General features: G+C 50.1%; 1 protein-coding gene across 1 annotated transcript; it reads right to left on the bottom strand.

Moving 5' to 3' along the window:
• Positions 1–4,454: 4,454 nt before the first annotated feature.
• Positions 4,455–10,781, bottom strand: LOC139829668 (glycerol-3-phosphate acyltransferase 1-like). Its single transcript, XM_051369118.2, has 2 exons — positions 9,930–10,781; positions 4,455–5,651 (listed from the first exon to the last, which is right to left on the bottom strand). Exons 1-2 carry the CDS (start codon positions 10,638–10,640, stop codon positions 4,791–4,793), a joined length of 1,572 nt encoding a protein of 523 aa, XP_051225078.1. The 5' UTR covers positions 10,641–10,781; the 3' UTR covers positions 4,455–4,790.
• Between the last annotated feature and the right edge of the window lie 521 nt (positions 10,782–11,302).

The raw sequence follows: 11,302 nt of genomic DNA, 5'->3' as shown, positions 1-11,302 counted from the left end.
CGTTTGTTTCTTGGCAGCACGTTGTCGCGGATAACAATCCCACCATGCCCGGGGGCTGGTGTTTCCGGCTGGACTACGGCGGCGAGGGGGTCGCGGGTAACCATTAGGCGGAGGAGAGGGGTTGCGGTACTTGTCTCGTCCGTAGTACATTGCATCCTTTCCCTTTCTTGGATACGACGAAGGCGTCTTTGACGGCACGGGGATCGGATTTGGGTGTTCCCTGGCTTTTCTTCTCGCGCTCCGAGGATCCGGTGTGTGATTCATCGTCGGGATGTCGATTGGCGCGAGCGTCCTTCTGCGCGGTAGATACACGATTATCCGGATTGGATTCTAACCTGCGCGAGGTATCCGCCTTGCTTTGTCTGCATTGCTGAAGCGACAAGTTTGCGGAGGTAGTTGATATCAACTTCTTCGTCTTTCTTTTTCAATAGCTCCGCAGCTTTTAGCATGTTATCCTTTGGGGTTTCCAGTGCGCTGCTCTGCGGGCGTGGCGAAATTGATTCCGCGGGGCGGAATTGCTTCTCTAACGATTCGATCGGCCTCCGCCTGCGCATAGGTCATCTTTACTTCCCACTCTTGCCTCATGCTCTTGACATGCTCCAGTGTGTCAGCAATTTCGCGATCCTGTCTTTCAAAGTGGTCCATCAAGTTTGCAGCTTCTGCCCTTTCATCCCTTATTGCGGCTGCGGTATTGGCGAGCTTCTTGGCTGTGGCCAGCATTTTCTTTCTCGTGGCCTCTAGAGCCTCCGGATCTGCGGCGTCGCCCGAGGTTATAGGTTTGTTAAGAACTGCTCGTGCAACCATCTCTTCAGGTGACAGGAGTTCCTCCGAGGAAGAATCCCTGCGGGGTCGCTCCCGTGACATTGGAGATCCTTGGCGGGATGGCTGAGGGTCGGATTGGTTGGTTGCCTCTTCGATCCAGGTTGTCCCCGGCGCTGCTACGGTTGCGAGAACCTCGCTTAGGCTAGGCGGATTCAACTTCGGGCTGATCACCGTATCCGTATTCCCTTATCTTGCGATCGAACTCTTCGAGTATCCATGGAGGGGGTATCTCCCGAAATTGGGCTCAGATTGCCCAAGATCGATTCTTCAACCGGAGTTTCGCTTTCTCCGACAGGCTCAGCCTGATCCGGATCCGCGTCGTTTTCCGGTGCCTCTACCTGCTCAGGACCAGCTCTGTCTTCTTGAGGGGCGGTTCCGGCGGTATGGGCCAAGAAGTGTACGAAGTGGCACCTCTGCTTTTCTAACACCTGGGAGACCCAGGCGGATCTGCATTGGTCTTCCACCGTTGTTTCCTGCTCAGGGGCGGATTGGGTGGGCTTTGAAAATTCCAGATCCGAGGTGGAATCTTCCTTGGGAAGCTCATGCATCTCAGATCGGATCTTCGCGACAGCGTCCAGCTCTGCGGCGGTCGCGTCTGCGTTACTTACCAGTGGGTTTCCGTCGGAATCGACGGTTTCCCCGATGAAGATGTGTATGCCGCCAACTGGGACGATGGAGAGCTTGACGGGGTTTGTCCTAGCCGGAATCCAACACTCATCCGGAGGGACGATCGGCAGATTTCCGGTGTAGAGGACGCGCCCCACAGCGATGGTGTCGTCGTAGCTTCCCATGGCGGAACCCTCCCGGTTCCGGCCTCCAGACGCCACAGGCCCCACGGTGGGCGCCAACTGTCGTTGCCTAATCGACGGTACCTCGGTGGAGGGATCCTCACGAGGGGGAGAAGAAGTAGGGGCCATAGGGCGGAGTGCACACGGGACGGTGGTACGCGATTTACCCAGCTTCGGAACACCTGCACGATGACAGGGCCTACTGCTGCTTGTCTGGAATTATCTGGGCGCTTTCGCGATGTTACAATGAGTTGAGATCCTGCCTCTAGGGCTCCCGGGATCCGGCTTATAAAGGCGCACGGATCTAGGGTTTACATGGAGAGTCCTACCCGGACACAGGTTTCCTAACTACGGTACAATGTCTTGCCGTGTACGCCAAGGATCCGCCCTTCCATCTACGTCGTACCGGATCCGGGTCCCTTAATGGGCCTCCGTGGATCCGGGTTCCTCCTCAATGTCGGTTGGATCCGGCTCCCTGCTCCTGGGCCGGACATCTTCCGTTAAGATCAACAGCAACTGGGCCGCCCGATGGGCCACATGCCTCACCACCATCTGTGGGCCACCCGGGCTTGCCGGATCTAGGCACTGTCGATGGTACACCCATGAAGTATACCCACAACAGCGAGCTTCTTCGGCGGCATGGTGGTGGAAGGGAAGAGGAGGAGCTGGAACTGTTGGGGAGAATGGCGGTAGCTCCTCCGAAATTCGGCGGGGAAAATGGTTCTATGCGGGGAAAATGGAGGGGAAACGAAATTAATGGAGGGACCTACCAGTTATGTCGCCGACAACGCAGGCCCGCTCGACGTTTCGCGCGCTTTTGTTTCGTCCGGTGTCACGGATCGGGCCTCGGGAACCCGGGGATGGCCTGGGCTCTACGGACGGATGAAAGACCTAATCCGGACGAAAACGAGGAACCGGGGGCGTGACTGGGCCGTTTTTCGTCCATCCGGATGGAAAAAAGGCGTCATGGGGGCCTCGTCGGGGAGACGGCTAAATTTCCGCCACAGTTCTATCTGTTTCCGTGGGCATTCACTTAGTGAGTTTAGTGGGCTTGGGCTGGCGGCCCCGAGTTCCACTTACAGGGCTACCTGCCGCAGGATGAGTCGTCGAGCACACTGATGCGCATGTCGCCGTCGCCAGGCAGAGCAGGAGGCATCCGACCTCCAGGCTGTGGGTGTAGGCGAACTTGTCGAAGACAACGTTGAGGTACATCTTGCTTTGCCCGTCAAACAAGACATTGATGGGCCACTGGTACTAGCTGTAGTTGGCTTCCTGCAGGTTCACGGCGACCGGCTCTTGGACGACGAGAAACTCCGCGAACTTGTGCGGGAGTTTCTTTCTGCAGAGGGGGTCCCCGGTGATGTGGACGACGAACTCAAAGTGCATGGCGAATGGGCACTCCCACTCCGGAGGGAGGAATAGCGTGCGGGCGACGGCGAACATGCATATCCTGCACGGCCACCCTGCCTCAGCCTCGGTGGCTGCCACGTCCTCTTCATTGGCCCCTAGGATCCACCATGGAGCACGTGGGGAAAGGTGGATGGCGGCGCTAGGGTTGGGGATTAGGGAGGTAGCTAGGGTTGTTTAAGGGAAAGGATGCCCCCAGCGCCCCATTTTACACGTCGGAGACAACCGAGGGGCGGTACCTCGCATAAAGGCGGGCACCTATTGCTAGGCATGTGGAACCTACATCGATGCATGGCCATTAATTCAGTTTGCATGATATATGCGAAAGCGACGTTGCCCGCTAGTATTGTCGCGTCGTGCAGAAGACGAAGCAGACCAGTCGATGCCTGGTGGGTCCGAGGCAGAGGGGAGCGGTCATGCTCTGCGTTTGCATAGACGCATTTCAACCTCAAGTTTGGCCACAGACCGATCATTATGCGTTGGACCCTAGGCTGAAGTCCTTAGTAGAAGTAGAAGTGTAGAACATCTCTCTGCAGCCAATTGTCATTCCCGGATGTGTAGATTCTCCATTTCCGATCCTCCTAAGCAGGCCCTACTTAAGCACATCAACACCGTCAATTAAGGAGCGCCAGATTTGTGAAGGATGGTTTCGCAGAGAAGCATACATAAGATCACCCTCTGGAAATTAAATCAAAATCGATTACAGCAAAAGAGCACTCAAAGAGTTTGGGTCTTGCGAAATTCTCCGACTTTGCTTAGCAAGTAACACTAGATTAAAAAGCTCAATGTCCTGAAACCCCACCATATATTTTGGGATGGTCATAACATCGCATGATGAATGAAGGCATAAACCCCCTAGCTGGTTCTCTTCGTTCCTCCTTTACTTCCTCACCAAAAGTGGCAGACAAATCTAAATCCTTCAAATTTTTTAATTTTCTTTTTGATTTGGGGAAACCTAAAGAATCGGTAAACGGTCGTGGGCTGTTGAAATCGGATGTAACTTTTCCTATAGATACATTTACATATATTTTTTTTTCCATCAAGGTTGTATGCAAAATCCAGAGCCATTTTAGCCCAAACATAGCGTTATTTTGCAAAATATGTGAAAATTCATGTTTGTTAAATTTCCTAACAGCTAAAACATATAACAATGCGATCCCGTTGCTAGCTATTTCCCTAGTAGAGCTCGTGCCCCATGAAGAAGTATCCACAAGAGTTCCCAATCCCGTGATGGATATGTATTTTGGATAAAACTATATTCGTAATGGATATGTATTTGATGAAATATTTTGTGTGTATATCCTTGTGTATTCACGGTATTACATAGTGATACTTAAAAAAATAGTGATCCATATGTTATTTGTTATATACGAAGCAACAAAAAAAATGTTCTAATTACTCTTAGTATATTTTAGACAATTTTCAACCAAACACGAGTAAAACTCAAAACACCAGCTTTTCATGCATAGCATTACATACAGCCACAATCAGCCCAAAAAAGGCCATCCTCAAAGCACTTACATTAGACAGCAAAAGCAGACATATTCGATAGGGGCAGGAAACTAAAGTTTAACGTGCTGTAAATATACATATTTGTGAATTGTGATAGGGGCAGGAAACCAAAGTTTACCGTTGTAATCACATAGTACTCCATCGACCATGGGAGTACAAATTTAGTAACAATATACAGTAGGCCAAAGTTTCGTTTCAACCTGATTTCGAAATTGGCCGAGAGTTTCAGGAGGCGCGCCGGCCAGCAGCTGCAAGCGTCGTCTACTTGGAGACCACACCATCGTTGCCAGCGAGCATCATGTACTTGTCCTGACGGCGAAGCCCGGTGCATTCGAAGCCGAGCGCCTCGCCTAGCCGCCGCTGGATCCAGTTCGCCACCTCTGCGCCGGTTCTTCCCCCGGCGCATGTCTGATCCCGCGGCACTGGCCCGAGGAACTCCACTCGATACGAAGGGGCAGGGTTGGCGAAGAACGCCACGGGGTCGAGCCACTTGTGCCCGCTCGCCGTCGTGCCGTACAGCGACGTCACCTGAGCGTCCAGCGCCACGGGCTCCATGTCGTCGGCGAGCTCGGCGAACAGCGGGCTGAACCGCAGCAGGTAAGGCTCGCGGCAGGTGGTGCCCTCGGGGCAGACCGCGAGGTCTCCTTGCTCCAGCAGCCGCGACATGGTCTTGGCATCGCGCTCGCGGTCGCGGGTCAGCCGCACCGTCTTGATGGGCGCGAAGATCTCCGAGACCCGGCTGAGGCTGTACGTCACGGCCGGAACGGGCTTCTCCAGCGCCGCCGTGAGCATGATCGGGTCGACCAGCGTCCGGTGATTGCACACGAACAGGACGCCCCTGCGTTTGGTCCCGGCTTCGGGGATGCGGCGGCCCGATGTGCGGAAGCGGACCCCGAAGAGCGCGCCGGCTGCAAAGCTGATCTTGTAGGGTAGGCCGATGCCGATGGAGATGCGGATGACGGAGAGGACGAAGCCGAGCGGTAGGAAGAGGAAGAAGGCGAGCATGGCGGAGGCGGTGGGGAGGAAGGCGAGGCGGCCGTCGTGGAAGATGAGCGGCTTCGGGTACCTCTCCCGTGGAAGCGTGTCGGTCTTGGCGCTCTCCCTGCTCACCACATAAACTTCCTGCAGTAATTCATTCAGTAAAGCATGTGTCTTGTGAGTTGCTGTGAGAAAATTTACTGAACTGCAGAAATTGTACGTGCCGCTTCAGAGTTTGCTGCAGAAAATTTACTGAACTGCAGAAATTGAAAAGATGTATGGAAGCTGCGACGTTACAGTACAGAAAATTACTCCCTCCGTCCACAAATAAGTGGACATCTAGCTCTAAACTTTGTCCACAAAAGAGTGTACTCCTATCTCCCCAATGCAATTTAATTGCTTCTCTCTCATCGCACGGAAATCAAACCCAATAATATTGAGCATATGTTCTCCTTGTTTTCTACAAGCACTTAGCTCATTGGAGGTGGACTAATTAAAGAGGGGAGATGCATCTTCCCAATGCATTTTTTACTTTACTTCATAATATATCTTGAAAATCCCGCACGTACACTTATTTGTGGACGGAGGGAGTAATTGTACTGTACGTGATGCTTCAAAGTTTGCTTTCCTCCGATTCAACACGGACACACGGGCATCAAGATAAGTATCTTTTTGGTGAACTGTTCTATGATAACATTGGCAATACGATCTGGCATTTCGCACCATCGATCCTCTTTTTTTTTTTTATTCTTGACAGTGACAGGTAGTACGTCTTTACTCCTGATTTGAAATCTCATCCGATCCATTGTTTAAGGCAGTGGTCGAGCAAATCGGGCCACCATTTATGAACTGTAATAATTTTGTTGACGTCCCCAACCGCAATATCGTCCCAGATCGAGGTACTATCAGTAGTAAAAAACAAAACACCCATCTACTATACTCTCAAAATAGAAGACCTGAAAAACGGGTTTTGTGTTTGTCTCCAGGCTCTGGGCGATTGATCCAGGAAAGTAGCCCATACGACTAGCCACAATGGGAGTATCATAAGACTAGTCATAGTGGGAAGTAACATAGAGTAGTAACATGCACATGTTACTACTCTATGTTACTATCTTCATAGTGGTTAGTAACATCAAAGTAGTATCATATATGTCTTCATTAATTAGCTTATAGACTCATTGTATCTTGAGAAGTGTGATGTTACAGTAACTAGCTATGTTACTCCATCCTCCTCTCTCCTCATTAACTCACTGCCACATAAGCAAATTTGCTGAGTTGGACACTTAGTTACTAGTGAAGTTACTCCCACTATGAGTAGTCTAAGTAGTATCATGCATGTCATGTTGGCAAAATTTTATGTGGCACATCAATTAATAAGGTGAGAGATGAGAGTGGTATCATAATATGATACCGTATCATAGCACGTAAAACTAGAAAACTTAATGACAAACACATCATGTACACACATTTGCATTGAGATTCTACAAAATATTAAATATGATGATACTATAATACTATGCATTGTGAGGTTAGTATCATAAATTAGTATCATGTAAGCTTCCCATTGTGATAGTCTACTAGGCCGAAGGAAAGTCTTGTCGCTGCGCCACCAACATAGTATGGGTGTGTGAAGTGAAACACTGAAACTGCATATGCCGCCTTGGGAGGAAGCAAAAGCTTCTATATATGTCACGCCAAACATTACTGCGTTCGTACGAAGTGATGTAGTAGTACTGTACTGAATAGGTAAGTTTATGATGCCATGTGCAGAGTGCAATTGTATATCCACAGTGCCAAAAAAAAAATGGTACGCAGTGGCCCACTCAGTGATCACTTCCAAGCGGTGAGTTAGGCGTCTAATTAGTACAACTTCTCACCCTCAAACTCAGGTAAATTCAAATACAAAAATGGCTGATCACTCGATACCTCTTTGTAATTAAAGACATGGTGTTTTTTTAAGATTTAAATGGATATACGTAGTGATGTACAAAATTTGTATGACCTAACTTATTTGTACAAATATGTAGCATACATATACTACCTTCATTTCAAGGAATAAGACGTCCTCTTTTTACGTACTTTTTGTTTAACCAAAAATATTTTAAATATATAAAGATTGTTTGTATGAAATTAGCATAATTAGAAATTGCTTTTCAGTACGAATCCAACGGTGCTAATTACATATAATAAAATTAAAATTTTATTGCTCAATTTTTATGGTTAAAGTTCGTCTTGAATTACGTGTGCGCCTTATTTCTTGAAACGGAGGTAGTAGGTAGTAGCAGTATATATGTACATCGTTGTCAGCACTCGGGGGTTTTGTTGGGCGGCGGTGGTCGTGCCCGGCAGGCTAGAGGCACAACAAACAAGGTGGTGTTTGCCGTCCATGAGGCATTGCGAGGCAGTGCAGGCCGGCACGAGCCTCGGCAAGGCCTCGTAGATGCATGCCGAAAGCGGTGGCAGCAGCGTGCATGATGGTGGCGCGACGGCGAGGGGTGCGGCCGGACAGTCTGGGGCCGTTTTGGCTGGCCAGTCGCCCGGTACGACGCGTTGGGAACGAACCCACGAAGTGCTGGACATGTTCGGCATGGCGCGAAGCAAAACATTCAAAGTAATAGGGGCGGATCGGACAAGTTGATGAGGAGGTAGAAGCAACGATCAGCCTCGATGTGGGATCAAATAGCCGAAGAATACGATAGTCGTCGATGAGGAGAGATGAGATCGTTGTGACGAAGGAACACACTATAGGGAGGTCGTGGGGCGCGGATCTATCGCGCCCACCATCCCACTTTAGTGGAGCCACACCGATGGCCACCACTATCCGCACTTAATGTGCACGGTTAACGAATGGATTACTACTCAAGTGACTGCGGTGACGCGACCGGTCGGGTGGTAGACCGGGTCGGGAACAGTGACGACCCATGTGAGTTTCAAGATATGCTCGCGCAACTTGCGCGCGCGGCGCGAAGTAAACCGGATGAGATTTGAGATCCGTGTTTCACTCGAAATTGTGGCACCGGCATAAAAGTTATGTGCCTAACTACCGGCTTACATGAGTAAGCCGCATAACAATGTTTATCACTTAATATGATGTTGATCGGATTAAAGTTCAACCGGCTGTGGAAGATGGAATACCGGCATAGCCATGCCGGAATAGAGGTACCGGCATACTTTAAGCCGGTGGAGTCAAGACATATCAAGTTATGCGAAGAAGATCGAATGATGAAGATCCGACATACTTTGGTGGAACCGGAATACGGGTCCGGCGTAGGTCCAACAGTCATTTTCCTGCCCCCAAAGTCCACGCTCAGGTCATGTCGCTACAATCACGGAAGATGTACATGAGAATATTATCATGACGAAGACAACCGCTACATTCCAATAGCAGGGCTGACCATGACGCTGACGAGAGATACAATGGTTAGCGGCATGGTGGCAGAAGGCCAACTCCCTTCCATAGCGTAGTTGTGATAAAATGGAGGCTCCGTCTTAGGGGAGGGGGGGGGGGGGGGGGGGTTGGTATATACTTAGATCCACGTACTGTGGCTTTATCCCATGCTAGGTTTTTCAAACTGTAACATGTCTCCCTACTATATAAGGAGAGGCAGGGCTCCCTTGCACGGAACCCCTCTTTCTCTCTCTCTCTCTCTCCTTGTGAGGTCATCTCCTACCTCTAGCGAACAGCTCGGGGAGCTCCATTGTTGTGGGGTTTTCACCTCGATCATATATACAACTCAGATAAGCAGGAGTAGGGGTTTAACCTCCTCACGAGGGCCTTGAACCTAGGTAGATCCTTGTGTTTGTGTGTGTGTGTGTTTCTTCTTCATCTCCCCTCCCGGATTGTCCGGTGCACATCGGTCCCAACTTAAGCCTACCCATGACATCTGTCTGTTCACCACGACGACATATACCCGTACATAGATAGTTTGGATATGAATTTAGGAGGGCCCGCAATTAGCTAATTATCCGAAAACCCAAACTAAGTTTGGGAAGGGGTCCTACCGGAGCAGCTGTGACCCTGTTAGAAATAAAGAGCGGTAAATGCTCAACACACCCTCCACTTGCTCTGCGCAAGTACGGTATCGAAATTTTCTTCCAAAACTATAATGCAGAACAGTTGAAAACCATGTATCCCTGCTCATTTCTTTGAAAGAGTGAAAGTACTTGTGATGGTGATATAAACAAAACATTCCCTCGTTCCTTTCTCTGAACCTAGCTAATAGCTCGCGATATCCCTCTCCCTCGTAGGAGGAGAAAATGTCCATGCGTTGGTGCAAAAGGAGCCATAGGTAAACGATGGTCAGCGTTGCTGTGAAGTCCCAAGTGCTACCAGTACTCCAGCTAACACGTCGTAATTGAAAACAGTTGAAAGCACGTGAGGTTTTTTTTTAAGAAGTGTACAAACACGAACGTACTACGCACCTTGCAGCCGGGGATGAACAGGTGGTTCAATGGATTGGAGGCCCCGACGACGAAAACGTCAGCCATGTCGCCCTCCCCTCCGAGCTCCGGCCCTGCTCCTGGCCCGCGCAGCAGCCCGGTGAAGTAGCAACCGCGCCCAATCTGAACCGTCTGAAGTTCACGCCCGACGACCACGTCCGTGGCCATGTACTCCTTCAAGAACCACTCCGCCATCACCCTCGGCGCGCTCGTCACGGCCACCTTCCTCCCCGCCGGCAGCCACAGGTGGTCGTACACCAGCGCGTTGAGCCTCTCCATGTAGAACTTGGGCAGGATTGCGCGGGCCACGAGGTCTGCGTCCCGTGGCCTGAGCCCGACGAAGGTGACGAACGCCATGACCCGGATACCAGCGTCGGCGTGCTCGCCCAAGGCCCATACGAGCGGGTAGGAGCAGAGCAGGAGCAGCGCCCGGAGCAGGCTGCCGCCCTCGCAGGCGACGAGCATGAAGTAGGGGAATATGGTGGTGGACCTCAGGAGCCCGCCGTGGAAGTCGCACACCACCGTCCTATCGGCGGCGGAGGGGATGGTGCACCTGGAGGCGGCGGCGGCGGTTGCCCTGGCGGTGGAGTTACGGTAGTATTGGAAGGCATTGCTGCGGAGCTTCTTAGCCGTCCGGTAGAAGTTGATGATCCAGTGGACGGCTATCTTGGGGAGAATGGCATGGAACACCATTTTCTTACTTCTACGATTGTACACAGAGCATGTCGTGTGAGAACTTCACCAACTAGCTGCCAACTTATACACCGGGCAGTAGCTTGTTTTGGGCAAGTATTTGTGGTAGAGAGACAATGAACGGTGTCAGTCGACCTGCATGAATGTGTGTTTATATAGCGATTGCTCCGGAACGGATATACGGGGAGCATGCGACCAGCGCGGGTACAACTTGTGGAAGTGAAATTAAGTTGGTGGGTGGAAGATATTAGTGCATCCCACAAACTGTTCTCATGCAGAGATTCGACTAGTGCAATGGTCTGTAACATAGAGTAGTGTGATATTTATTTCACATACGGTTAATGACGGAGAGATTAACTTGTAGACTTATTTTATCTTGAAAAATAGTACTCTCTCCGTCCCAGTTCACAGGGCTTGCGCATATCACTAGATCGTAAATTTGACGATAATAATACAACATATGTATTATAAAATATATATCATTAGAAAGCTTAGATGTTCTACTTTCTAATGATATAATTTTTGTATTATACAATAATATTATATTAACCAAATTGACAATCTAGGGATACGTGCAAGCCCTCTTAGTAATGAAAATGGGCAAAAATACTTCGCTGGAGGCCTCGTAGCAAAAAAATATATACTAATGTAGCAAAACCACA

This window comes from Lolium perenne, chromosome 3, assembly GCF_019359855.2.
Source record: "Lolium perenne isolate Kyuss_39 chromosome 3, Kyuss_2.0, whole genome shotgun sequence".
Taxonomy (NCBI): domain Eukaryota; kingdom Viridiplantae; phylum Streptophyta; class Magnoliopsida; order Poales; family Poaceae; genus Lolium; species Lolium perenne.
This window is presented reverse-complemented; position numbering and strand designations above follow the sequence as displayed.